The following is a 13336-nucleotide window of genomic DNA, read 5'->3' as shown; positions in this document are numbered from 1 at the left end:
GGGCAGGGATGGCACGGGGGGGGGCCTGCTGTACGCCCGGATTGAGGAGGGGTCCCCAAAAGGACCCCAACCCTCTGCACTCAAGGGGGGCCGGACCCCAGCCCTCCGCAGCCAAGGGGGGGCCAGACCCCAGCCCTCCGCAGCCAAGGGGGCCTGGACCCCAGCCCTCCACAGCCGAAGGGGCCTGGACCCCAGCCCTCCGCAGCCGAAGGGGCCTGGACCCCAGCCCTCCGCAGCCAAGGGGGGCCGGACCCCAGCCCTCCGCACTCAAGGGGGCCTGGACCCCAGCCCTCCACAGCCAAGGGGGCCCAGATCCCAGCCCTCCGCACTCAAGGGGGGGCTGGACCCCCTCCCTCTACACTCAAGGGGGGCCAGACCCCATCCCTCCGCAGCCAAGGGGGCCTGGACCCCAGCCCTCTGCAGCCAAGGGGGCCTGGACCCCAGCCCTCTGCAGCCAAGGGGGGCCGGACCCCAGCCCTCCGCAGCCGAAGGGGCCTGGACCCCAACCCTCTGCAGCCAAGGGGGCCTGGACCCCAGCCCTCAGCAGCCGAAGGGGCCTGGACCCCAGCCCTCCGCAGCCAAGGGGCTGCCTGCATGGCGCAAGCCAGAGGGGAATGGAGCGAAGGCTGCTGGACATGGAGATGGATCCCCGATCCAAAATTCCTGGGGTCTGGCTCCCACAGCCCTTCCTCAGCCCCTGCGCAAGGCCGGCACGACTTGCTACCGGCTCCCGCCGTGACCCGGCTCCGCTCCACGGCTCCAAGCTCCACCGGGAAGCCGGTGAAGGCTTCCCCGCCGGGGCAGGGGGTCCGAGCAGCAGCGACCACCCCTCCGCGGCTGCAGCAGAGGGGTCCCTGCCCGTCCGGCGCTGCCTCCGAGGCGAGGGAGCCGCCGCCTGTCACCTAACCACAAATAAACCATTCAAGCGTAGTTCGATTTTTCCTTTTAATGCAAAAAATAGCCAAACACATCTTCCTTCTCCCTCCCCAGGTGTGTTTCCTTTGCTGTTGTTTCGCTTAATATTTCCAGCCAAGCAGCTCCCCACCCCCTCCCAGCCCTCCCAAACCTCCGCAGCTCTAACAGCGCCCGGCGCTTCCCCCCTTCCATCGTCCCACCGCAGCGGAGCCCAAAGGGACCCCGACCACCCGAAAAAAGAAAAAAGAAAAAAAAGAAAAAAAAAAAAGAGGGAAAACGGCGGGGCGCACATTATTTCAGCAACGTGCCGGTTCTAATCCTGCCAAGAGATTATAGGAAGAAAGAAGAAAAAAAAAAATACAAAAATAAAACCACCAAACAAGTAGCGACAAGCACGGAGCAGCCCCAGCACACAGTGTAAACAGAAGCTGCCCCGATCCGGAGTCCAGCTCTCCCGGAAAGCAAGAGCACAACATGCTTTGTACACCCCGAAAGGTCCCTGCAGCGCTGAGCAGCGAAGGGGGAGGTTGTGGTTTTAAGCTTGAGTTGATTTTTTTTTTCCTTTTTTTTTTTTTTTTTTTTCTCCTTTATGCAAAAGGTTGAAGTGATCTCGGAGTCTCCAAGCAGCGTTTGCAGCACCGAGCCTGGCCAGGCGGGGAAAGGGATGGGGGAAAAGTGCCATGGGAAGAGGTGGGATTGGGATCCAGGGACCCCAAGACCGGCAAGAGTAGGTCCAGGGCTTTGCAGCTGGGAAATGTGGACAAGGGAAGGGAGAGCAAACAAATACAAAAAAATATAGATATAAAACCGATTTGAGTGGAGGAGGAGAATATGGACAGTAAAGGCAGGGTTACTGTCGTCTTCCCCAAACCAAGAATAACAATAAAAAAATCCCAGTTGAGGTGACAGTGAAGAGTCCGACAGAATTCCCTTCCCTGGGGGAAAAATAAAAATACAAATGAGGTACCTTTTCCACCCCAAAGCCGTCATCCCTTCCCGCAGTCACATCAACACTCCAGCCACTGGTTATTGTCTCTCTGAAATAAAATAATCAGGGCCAGGGCAGGCCCGGAGCAGAAGCACCACGTGCGCGGCTGGGCCACGGCACGCTCTTGGCACCGGGAGCCCTCGTCCAGTTCCTCCCGGTTGGGTTGTTCAGCAGAGATCCAGTCTCTCCTTGACCCTGCAAACAGGCGGTATTGTTCAGTGCTCCACGGAGACGGAGCCTTTTCCAGGTCTCACGTGTTTCTCCAGCTTTTTTGTTTTTAAAAAAAAAAAAAAAATTATATATATATATATATAATATACAGTACAATGAAAATATCCATGGAAACAAATGGGGTGGCTGGCAAAGATGCTTAACAAAAAAGCCTGAAACAAAACAAATTCCCAACTCTTCCCCAAACTGACGCTTGCCTTCCCCACTAGTCCTCCAAGACCACAATCTCCACGTTATGGACCTGGTGCTGATGGTCCTCCACATCTCCCACCACTTTCTCCTCAGTCCTCAGCTCCGTCTCCAGGATCACAGCTTTGCCCTCCGACTCGTCCGTGTCCGCTTCAGGATCCGGCGCCGGATCGATCTCTATGATGGTCTGCCCGTCATCCGAGGTGCCTTCCACAGCTTGGATGGTGGAAGTGAGGCCGGACTCCATGGCCACCAGTTCCACGGGGTTGACCACTGCCGCCACGTTCGCCAGGGCACCGCTGTCCTGCATGGCTGCCGAGCTCAGCAGCGCCAGGCTGGAGGACGGGTGGAGGGTGACCGTGTCGGAGGAGCTGGTCTTGGAGGAGGACACCACGGTGGCGTATCGGAAGAGCTGGGAGCCGGACGGCAAGGTATGAACAGTCACCGGGCTGGAGCCTTGGCTAATGGTTGCCACTGGGATGTTGCCCACGGAGAACTGCTGTCCGACGGGCGCAATAGCGATGGGCGAGATGACCGTGAACTGAGGCTGCTGGATGGGGGTGGAGGGGCTGAGGACGGTGGCGGAGGCTGGGCGCTGCAGGCGGGGTCTCTTGGGGGGCTTGGGAGCGCTGACGGGCATCAGCACCACGTTCTGGATGGTTTGGGACTTTGCCTTCTGGTCCTTGGCGAGTTTCTTCTGCTCTTCCAGCTGCCGCTCCAGGTCTGCAAAGAGAACGGCTAAGCAGCGCGTCGGACTAGGGCCAGCACGCTGCGGGAGCTCCTGGGGCCTCAAGGGCTCCGCAAACAGCCCTTACACCCCACGTTTGCGACCGGAGGTCTCCTAACCACCCAGTCGAGCGTGATCTTAGCATTTCGCTCAAGATCAAACTGCACTGAAGGAAAAGGCCAGATTCTCAGGCCACCCACGCAGACCCGGTCAATGTTCTGCACCCGCTCAGCCTGCTTTGGCCGGCTGGCAGCGCCTGGGTAAGGAACAGGCGATGCTCTGTACCAGTTGGCTGCTCCTCCCAATCAGAACATGGGCACTTCTGCTCCCCAAGCTAGACCCACCTACAAGGGAGAGAGGACAACCCCCCCGGGCAGTAGGAACTGCTCCCCGAGCTCGGCTGGGTCCCCTCCCCAGGAGCTGAGCACCTGTACTGGGGACAGGGAGCAGGACTGCCAAGGTCGATGACACATCTCCCTCAACCCTTGTCTGTGTGAACGTCGGAAGTCAGAAGCAGCACAGTAATCTCATTTATCCAGGGCAGTAGGGGACTAGGACATCCCAGATAAGAACAGGTCCTACAGGACACGGTGAGGAGGGAGATGCGTTCAGCAAGCGGCTCTGGGGAATCCAGGTCAGGTTATTGGCTTCAGCTCAGGGGAAGCCGTGCAAGACACCCGACAGCTCCACGCCAAGACAAGCAGACAACTCAGCACCCTGTACACCGAGAAGCTTATTAACTCGGGCACAGCACGGCACTGCCTGCAGCTCAAATGACTGCCGCGCAGCCCTTAGCTAGCAGCACCTATTTCCTAATGCCGATGGAATTGGACTCGCACCCCCAGCACCCTGGCTGCAGCAAAAGGCACAGACTTCGGGCTGTCGACTGCCCCAAGCAACTGCTCACTGCGAGGCAAGGGAGAGGAGAAATTCCACTCAAGCCCTAAGGACGGAAAGGGACTGGGATACATTTGTTTCGGGGCAGCGTGTATTGAACAATGACCCATATATGGTTCCTATGTCGAAGGAAAGTCACATCAGTTCCCAAGAGCGGCAACAGGATGAGAAGCCTTACTAGGCGCTGACTGTACCTGCCAGTGTGTAAAGAAATTGTTCCTCTCCTTGCTCTGTCTGGTTTTTCCTGTTGTCCAGAACCTTCTTGACTGTGTCCATTAGGCCAAACGTGTGGGCGACGTTGTTCAAGACTGCAGCATCTGCAAGGAAAGTGCATGGGGACGAGTGCCTGGTCCCACAGGTGGGACTCAATCAGGTACTCAAAAGATGCTCATATTACACCGAAAATTTTCTGCTGCCTTTGGTAAAGCTATCTCTGTTCTTTGACAAGGGCTGGCTGACAAGGGCAGACCCCGCTCCCTCATCTTTCTGACATCTAAGGACTAAATAATCCCATTCACATGATAAAGAAAATGAAACAGAGATGTGTCACCCAAGCAGCTCAAAATTGCTGCAAATGAAAGCATAATTTGCAATCACAGAGATACAAACGAGCTCTCCACTTACAAATCATCACCCCATGTTGCTGACAGTGTCATTAACATGCCAGCTCCACTGAAAGCTGTGCAAAACTTCTATTATAATCCACTGACTTCCATCACTTACAGCTTCCAAAAGCTGCCACCTACCAGACTCAAAGATCCGCCAGCTCAAAGCTAAATTAGAAAATAAAATAAAAAAAAAACCATCCTGGGTAAAAGGAAGTTTATGGCTACATGGATGTTCTCTCAGCAAGAGCAGCAACAAGAGGTGCTCTCAAACCCTGTGCTCACAGGAGCATGTGCTGAACTGGATTAGGGAACTGAACCAAGTTAAAAATAACCCTAAAGAGGGGAGGGAAGTTATTTTTAACCCAGATCAGTTCCCTCATCTGGTTCAGCCCCAAAAACAGGTTTTCTGGCTCAAGTGAAGACAGGACGAGAAGTGAGGGGGCAGGACCTGTCTAAGCCTGCACTGTCACGGAGAAAAGTGTTTGAATAACTCTGGTCCGAGCAGTGAATCTGGGCAGGCTTTCCTGAGGGCCGGCAGCGGAGGACAGTCGCCTGATGGTCTCAGCAAGCTGCCAGGGTCATTTTGCCCAGGGAACAGGGTGGCACATCGTGTCCTTGTGCCCCGCAGCGGTGTAAGCGAACGCACTTCACAGTTGGGCAGGCTGAGACCACACCCAGACTCGGCTCCCACAGCTCAGCTAATGAGCGGTAACTCGCTCACCACCCTGACAGCTTTAAACGGTGGGGATGGACCCTGGTCACCTTTTTTTGTTGCCTGCAGCTGCCTTTTTGAGCATCCTTCCCCACCGCAGAGCCAGAGGCTGTGGCTCACAACCTACCTGTCATCTGGAAGGGAGACTGACCCAACCTCTGCTGGACACCTCTTAGGACTTCTTCTATCTCCTTCTGGATGTTGCACACGACCTCTTCCATCAGCCCCACATCAGCTATTCCTTTCCAGAACATCAGCGTGTCCTCTGGCACAAGGAGAGGGAAAAAGAAGTCAACACAGACAAGCATTTGGCATTTTTTTCCACCAGGCTACCTTAAACCTTCCAGGCACGAGTAACTTTGCAAGACGACTTCTAATTTGGCCATTGGGGTGGATATGACGTGCCAAAAAAACCCCAAAAGAAGCAAAACAGACCCCGGCAGCAAATCACTAACATGTTTTCAAGCAGCACCGTGACTTCCAAGGCAACATTTCACTGCCTCTGTTCACCTCTGCAAGATACAGAGCTTAAAATCTTTGTTGGAGGAAATTCTGTCTATGCTTAAGCTTCCGTACTGATCCTAAGAGGGAACGCAAGGCACCGCAGCCAGAGAGACACAGCCAAGAGAGCGGACAGGGTACAAACAAGACACTGCTCCCTGATGGTTTCAGTCTAGCTCCAGGCTGGCAGACATCTACATCCTTAGAATGAACAACAACAACAAAAAAAAGCCCCCCACACTGTAACTAGTAGCAACTGCTCTGGGGGATCACCCATCAGCCACAAGGCCAGGGCTGAGGTCTCACTCTGCCCGCTGCAGTGGGGAGCTCCATTTGGCCGGGACCCTGCCCACCTGGGAAACGCTGGGATAGCCAAGGGGCTGGGGGGCAGCTCTGTCACTGCCTAAACTCTCCTTATTTTCAGGATTTCAGTCTCCAGAACATAACAGGCGAGGAAACGGGGAGAAAACACCCAACAAGCAGCCTGAGCTTACCCGAGATCTCATCCGTGTCCTTTTTCATGCCTTCCTCAGTGGCCATGGTGACGGCAGCCGTCAGAGCCGAGTTCCACTCGATCCCCTCCTCCATGCTCTCCTCCGACAGCGCGATCTGGGTGATGCTCCCTGCCAGAGAGGCAACGTCAGTGCTCTCTGCGGCACCCGGAGCGCCAGCCCTGAATCCCTGCTTTGCTTTCCACCCCCCTCACCCCCTCCCCAGGCTCGTTTTCACTCTCATGGTCAGGTTGTTTGTGCCTGGCTTCTTTCAACCAAATTAGCTAAAAGCAAATATTGCTGCTTCTCATTGGCACTGTGATTGTGAAAGGCTCTGGGGCTTCTGGAGGGAAAACCACGTGCCCTCCAGAAAGCAAACTGGAGTCCTGGTATAAAAGGAGTAGAAAGGGATCAGAATAAAGAAGGGAACAGATAAGCCTCAGCCCAGCCACCCTTCTCCCCTTGCATCACCAATGGGGAGCTCTGCACCCTACAGATGCCCTAAGCTCTTAGAAAATGGCAGGGTCAGGGTCCAAGCTGGTTTATAGGGAAATGGATCTGACTCAATCCTAAGTTTCTGGATCAAATTTGGGACTAAGCCAACGTGCAGCCACTGTAAGGTTTTACCATGTGGCCATGGTGCTTTCCAGGAGATTCTCCTTGGCCTGTGGACCACTCTGCCATCTCACCCACCCAGGGCCTTAGAGAAACGTAACCTGCCCAGCTGAACGATGTGGTACGGTTGGGAGCGGTCTTCTCCCTTAACCTCAACAAAGAAATCACCTTCTGCTCTGAAGCACGGGATTTGCCAAGAATTTGCAGTCAGAATGACAATCAAATCATGTCCAGCCATCACACACCGTTCATGGATGTCCAGCATGTGGAGCAGGCTGCTCCAGAAGAGGTCAGCATGCTTAGATTCATTCCTGCATACCAGTCCATCTCATGCCTTTGTAATAGACCCTCAAACAGGAAAGCCTTCAGGAAACGCTGTCCGAGCTCTCTCGGGTGTTTGCTCACACGGTGAGCCCAGAACAGGGATCCCTTCAAGGTGAGCCTCCCCTGGCTCCCAAGGCTGCCTCTGGTCACTGCGTAACACCGTCTGCTTTCCACCCCCCATTACTGCAGCGCAGAGCTCCCTGCAGAGCAGAGCTCCCTGACGGGTGCTACCGAGGCCTCTCTGAGCAGACATGAGAAGCATTTTCCTTCCCAGAAGCCAGAGCAGTCTCCCAAATGGTGGGACTGCCCTGCTACGGCCTGGGGAGAAGGTGTAAAGTGCGTGGGGGGCGTCAACCCGATTTGATTAGGCCAGGGAGGGAGAGGAATGTCAGAGGGAAACTCCCATGGCATTGCTAACCGGTTTCCTACCATCAGCTGATGTAGGAGTCTGCACCACGCTCTGCTGCCCTGGCACCGGTGCTCTGGCGCTGCTGATCAGGAGATCAAACTTGGTGCTTCGACAGGTGTTGGTGCAAACTTTGTCGTGCTGGTAGAAGTCGATTTGCCCCGAGTCCATCATCTTCCTGTGCAGGGAGCGGGGAGAAAACCAGGCTCAGCTCAAATCTCAGCCTGGAGACAAAAGGGAGTATTCCACGTAGGAACGCTACGGCCACGGGAAGAATGGAGAAAGGGAGAGCCAGGGCCACTCTGCACAAAAAACATCTCCTGCAGGGCTTTCAAATGCCAAATACAAGCCATCCCCCAGCTTCACACACAGGGCTCCAGTCCTGTTCTACCCCCACCAAGTACTAGGTCCCCCAGGCCAGGCTGCTTCTGCACAGGATGAGGAATCCTGCTCCTCAGACCACGGGGCCAGGATCTCTGCCCCAGAGGTGCTGCAGGTTGCTGGCCAGGTAATGTGAGCCTTCAGGAGATCTCCCGGGGACTGCAAAGCAGACAAAATGCCTGCTCGGGATCCTGCAGCTGCGGTGATGAAGCCCTGAAGCTGGACACAGCGGTAGGCGAGTCAAATACCTCAGCATGATTCCTCCAAGGCGAATGGCTCTCTTCCAGTCCTTTAGGGTAGACTTCCCAGCCAGGTGAACAAAATGCTTCGGGCTGATCAGTTGGTCATTGAACTGCCAGGGAGATAAAGAAGGGCTCAGCAAACACAGGGTAACATCCCTTTGGAAGACTGTATTGGGACACCCAACACGGCCAGTCCACAGCTCATCTAAGCCCACGCTTCTACCCAGAAAGCGGGGCTGCTTCTCAAGTTCCCACCAGCTTTGATCCCCTCGGCACAGCAATGCTTATAACTCTAGAGCGGATACGTTTGCAGGGATGACCTGCCGGCCACCGGCATTCGAACCACACAGCCCTAGCCAAGAACAGCCCTCGCGGGCTTTCGTACGAAGTGTGAACCAAATTAGCTCCTTCTGCGAACACGTACAGCCATCTTGGAGATCATTATGGGAGACTCCCGTTACATCCAACAGCCGAGCAACGTCTCGCTGATGCAGGTATTCGCTCGGGCATCTGCTCCGTCCTGCTCCAGTGACTAAGACGGCTCCTGCTGAGGGTCAGCAGCAGCGCACTCTCGCTGCAGCAGCACACGGGGACTCAGCCCCAGCGCATCAGCCGTTACATGGGCACGCTCTCGAGCGGAAAAAGGTAACAGCAAGATTTCCCTTCTCGATGCAACCTGCTCGCTGAGGAAGTGACGGGAGCAGAGTATCAGGACACCAAGGGAAAGAGATAAGGACAAAAAGCTCTGGTAGATCTCAGTACGCATCCCTTGCTTGCCTTCAGCTCCAAGTCCCTCGTCAAGTGCCAAATACAACGCTGCTTTAAACAGTAATCAAGAGCGGCGCTGAAATATCAGGTGGGTGAGAGGCCTTTGCTCCTTAACCCACTCCTCCCCTGCTTCTCCCCATGCTAGAAACAATTTTAGCACTAACAATCCAGCACGCTGCAAAGGCAAAGTCATTCAGCTCCAGGACAAGGCTCAGATGGAACACAAAAAGTAAGAAAGTCCTGCGGAGGTCAAGCACCAGACCTTGAGAGCAGAGAAGGAATCCGCTGTGAAAACTCCCTTACCTTTACACACTTGACATTAATTCCTGGACAGACGAACTTCTTCCAGAGCAGGATGGCTTTGCTCTCCCCGCAGGTGATGGGATAGGCGATCTCGATTTCCTCGTTCGTTTCAATGGTGCTGGGGTCTGAGGGAGGAATGGGTGAAAATGAAACGTTCCACCCAAGAGGCTCAAATCCCACAAGGTGGGAGCTGAAAGCTCACACGTTGTGAGACCTACACTCAGGAAGCCAAAAGAAGGGCTGATCCCAGTTCAGGATCAGTTCTCTCTTAGTCTGCTCCAATTACTAGCTCTAACAGCAACTGGCATCTGCTTTTTAATATAGCAACACTCAAAATGAAGCTCATCTATCAGGACAACGTGAGATCAGAAATCCAACACATCTTTAAGGGCGGGGGGGAAGTGAGAACAATCTTTTTGGAAACAAAATGCTTTAAAATTTGAAGCACAGCTATCTCTCCGATTTCTTGGAGCTCTGGTATCTCTTTAGCAGCGATATCAGATATTTACTGATAATATATTCTCTTCACACGCAGAGTTTCTGCTAATACTGCCAAAAGACCCACACCCACACAGGAAGCAGAACACTAGTCAAGATCTGGTGACAGCACCTCACGACAGGAGCCTTCTCCCACATACTCCTCAGGATGGCGGGGAGCACCCAGAGCCAACCTGCTCGCTTCTTCTGAACATCCAACCCAAACTGCCAGGCTGTTTGTTCAACGAAGAACCGGCAACCAGAGCCTGATGCCTCGGGCAGTGCAGACACAACCGCCATCCTCATAACCATCCTTCCTGCCTGCTAGGGTCTGCACACCACGACTAGGGTGAAATCTCGGCTCCCCTGGACCCCGTGGGAGCCCTTACCATTCATTGCAGGAGAGCCAGGATCTCAGTTCCAGGACTTTGAGACCAAGCAGTAACAGCAGACTCTTATTCCAGAGTATGCCCAGACCCTGCACCCACATCCATGCCTGGGAAACAGCATCTGCAGGGGCAGAGCCAGAAGGAAGCCCAGCGAACTGGAGACACCAGCTCAGCGGCGACCAGCCCTGCAGAGGAGGGGATTCTGCCCATGCCGAGCGGGAACTCACCGATCCCTTCTTCGAGCTTGTGGATGGTGTGGGTTTCGACGGCCACTACGGCGGCGCTGGCCTCAGAGCCCTCTTGGTAAATCCTGTTGTGAAAACAGCCATCTATAAACAAACTATAAAAATCAAGGGGAATTAAGATTCACAGCACGGGGTTAAAAATTTGGTTCCTTTCTTTCTTGCCTGTCCTGGAGGGATGCGGATTTCGTTTGATACGGTTTCAATCACAGGCATTTTTTTGGCACATACAAAATACGGTAATAATCCCAAGGACTGAAACACGCAGAGGCGTTCCCAGTCCTGTCATCGCACCCTCCGCGTTGCCAGCACCGCTGAAGCAGCTCTGCAGTGCGCTTCCCTGTGCCTTCTCCTCTGGTTTCTGCGACAGGCAGTTACCCACGGCCACAGGAAGCAGCGCTCAATGCCCCAGGATTTCCCTTCCCGCCCTGCGTGACACCGCAGCACGGGCGATCACGCAGGGAAGAGTCCCTGTCAGGCCGACAGCCACCCTGCTCTGCAAATATTATCAAACTGGGGCCAGTATATTTACGTCCTGATTGATCCAGAGTTAAGATGAAGTGCCTGGTGGCAGCCACTTCTCCACAATAGCTGCCACGGGTAGCACAAAATTCCCTCCAACATCCCAGCTTCCCTGTATTTTAGAGGAGGATTATTTTAGTAGAAAGCTGGCACAGAGGCAATATGTGGATCTGGACACACGGGCACAGACCACCACGTACAGCAGCTGCAGTGTTGCAAAAACGCACACTGGGGCTGGAGAGGGAAGAAGGAGACCGGGAGGACGCGTGGCTGGGGCAGCACCGTGACCACCTCGCCGCTTCCCCACGGCCACGGCCAGCGCCGGGCTGCCGCGACCCACAGAGACAGCATCACGCAGGCACGTCTCCGCAGGGCAATTTCAGTCCTCGGAAGCCCCATGACAGCGACACACACAAAAGCTTTCTTGTGTGTATTTTTCCCCTCTCCCGTGCGTGGCACAAAACCGACGCAGACCTGGAAAACGCAGCAACGCTCGGTCCCCACACCACGAAAATCTCCAGGGATGCCCCCCAGCCCACCCCGCACCTCCCGGGCACACCGGTACCATCCAACTCACCCTTGCTGCACCGGCTGGAGCTGCAAGATCACTTGGGTTTTGGTATCCTCCGGGTTCTCCCCTTCGTTTCCGTCACTTGGTACAACCACCACATCGCCCACAGGGACGCTCACTTCGGCATTCGCCATCTCTCACATGAAGCCCGGCGGTGGCGGGGTGCCGCGGTGCTGCAGAGGGCAAAGCAGAGGCAGGTCTGTACCGCGGCAGCACCGCTGCCTGTGCAGGGCGAGGGGCAGGCACCGGTGTGTAAGCATGATCGCCCAGTCCCGCCGTGGCAAAGGCCGGGCTAGCAGGGCCGGCGGAGCAAAGCTCCGGCTCCAAAGAGGGCAGCAAGCATTTTAAATTCACCACCAGAGAGAGACGGCAAGTGCCTGTCAACACACACAGGGATTTCTCCTCCCCTCTCGATCACGATAGCCGGGAACATCTCACCCGACGATACAAAAGCGGCAGAGGCAGATCTCCCCAGTGCCATCCCACTCACAACTTCCCGAGCGGCCGGTGCCGGCCGAGCAAACCCGCGCGGTGGGTTTCAGCAGGAGCACGAGAAGGTTTCCGAGATGGAGCTTCTCCCCACAGCTGGCAGTGCTTCCAGCCGCCCTTGGGCCGCTCTGACCCCTTGCCGCCAGCAGCGTGCCTGGGCCTGAGCCTTCCCACCGCGCAGGGGCTGCGCAGAAGCCGGGCTTCCCGGCGGCAGAGGCGCGGGGCCGCGGGAGATGCTGGCGGGGGTCAGGGAGCAGCGCCGCGCTCCCAGGGGCTGCTCCTGCCGCCGCGCAGGGAGGCACGAAGCGGGGGCTGTCACCGCCGTGGGGCTGGGGTTCAGCCCCGCGTGCCAGGGCGCGGGTCGGGGTCACCGCCCCGGGCCTGCGAAGCTGCTGGGAACGCCGCCGGTGTCGGGAGAGGAGCCGGTGGCAGGCGGCGGCGGGGGGCTCGGTGGCCCACGGCGGGGAGGTGGCGGGGGGCACGACGGGAGCTGCAGGCGCAGGGGACGCGCCCCAGGCCCCGCAGCCCCCGTGGGTCGCTGCGGCTCCCTCTCGGTCGCGGCTTCACCCACTCGGGGCTGCCGACACCACGGGCCCGCGCCGGGGCTGCTCCCCGGGCCCCCCCGTGGGACCCCCGGGGCCGCGGCCTCCTCAGGCTCTGCGGCACGGGCGGGGGGGGGGGGGGCACCGGGAGACGGAGAAACCCCGACGGCGACCGGCTGCGGCCCGCAGCGGGGTGGGGCCGGGCCCAGGCCTGGGTGGGGGCTGCAGAGCCGGGCCCCGGGCGGGGAGCGGGGCCGCTGGGGCCCGGGGGACCCCCGGGGCCGCGGGGCAGCGCAGGGGACGCTGCCCCCCACCCCCCCGCCCGCCCCCGGGGAGCCCCCGGCCCTCGCTGGGCCGCGGGGAGGCCCCGGGCAGGGCCCACCCCGGAGACCGGGGGCCGTCGAGGCGAGGGGTCAGAGGTCAGCTCCCCCCGGGGGGGGGTCAGGGGTCAGGGGCGGGGGGGGGGGAGGCGCGGGGCCCCCCCCGCGGCGCGCGCGGCGCGGCGGGGCGGGGCTGCCCGGGGGAGGGGTGTGGCCTCTCCCCCCCCTCCCCCCCCCCCCCGCGGGCGGACGCAGCGGCGCGGCCCCCCCCCACCCCACCACCCCCCCCCCCCCGCGGCGCGCGACGTCCGCCCTCGCGGCGGCGGCACGTACGGCGGCGCGCGCTGGGGCGCCCCCTCCCCTTCCCCGGCGGGGCCGGGCCGGGCCCCCTCCCGCCCCGCCCCGCCCCGCCCCGCCCCGCCGCGCCGCGCCGCCGCCTGGCCCCTCCCGGCTCCCGTAGCGCGGCGCCGGCCGGCGCTTACCGTG

General features: G+C 57.9%; 1 protein-coding gene across 2 annotated transcripts; it reads right to left on the bottom strand.

Annotated features, from left to right (window-relative positions):
* Window positions 1-2271: 2271 nt before the first annotated feature.
* GMEB1 (glucocorticoid modulatory element binding protein 1) lies at window positions 2272-11644 on the bottom strand. Of its 2 annotated transcripts, none has more exons than XM_075721914.1 (9): window positions 11506-11644; window positions 10392-10504; window positions 9299-9423; window positions 8234-8337; window positions 7628-7782; window positions 6263-6391; window positions 5395-5532; window positions 4142-4264; window positions 2272-3046 (listed from the first exon to the last, which is right to left on the bottom strand). In XM_075721914.1, exons 1-9 carry the CDS (start codon window positions 11631-11633, stop codon window positions 2340-2342), a joined length of 1722 nt encoding a protein of 573 aa, XP_075578029.1. In that variant the 5' UTR covers window positions 11634-11644; the 3' UTR covers window positions 2272-2339. The 2 variants fall into 2 exon arrangements, with proteins under 2 accessions (XP_075578029.1, XP_075578030.1); XM_075721915.1 differs by having other exon boundaries at window positions 10392-10474.
* Between the last annotated feature and the right edge of the window lie 1692 nt (window positions 11645-13336).

Source organism: Pelecanus crispus, chromosome 16, assembly GCF_030463565.1.
Source record: "Pelecanus crispus isolate bPelCri1 chromosome 16, bPelCri1.pri, whole genome shotgun sequence".
Lineage (NCBI taxonomy): Eukaryota > Metazoa > Chordata > Aves > Pelecaniformes > Pelecanidae > Pelecanus > Pelecanus crispus.
The sequence above is the reverse complement of the archived record's forward strand: the minus strand, read 5'-3'. Positions and strand labels throughout refer to the sequence as shown.

What these genes read in the sequence shown, in the direction of transcription:
- GMEB1 (XM_075721914.1), bottom strand. Translation starts at nt 11,633, where the DNA reads ATGGCGAATGCCGAAGTGAGCGTCCCTGTGGGCGATGTGGTGGTTGTA. An exon ending in CTCCAGCCGGTGCAGCAAGG is followed by an intron (nt 10,505 to 11,505) that starts GTGAGTTGGATG and finishes TGATTTTTATAG; the next exon opens with TTTGTTTATAGATGGCTGTT. An exon ending in GGACACGGATGAGATCTCGG is followed by an intron (nt 5,533 to 6,262) that starts GTAAGCTCAGGC and finishes TCCTTGTGCCAG; the next exon opens with AGGACACGCTGATGTTCTGG.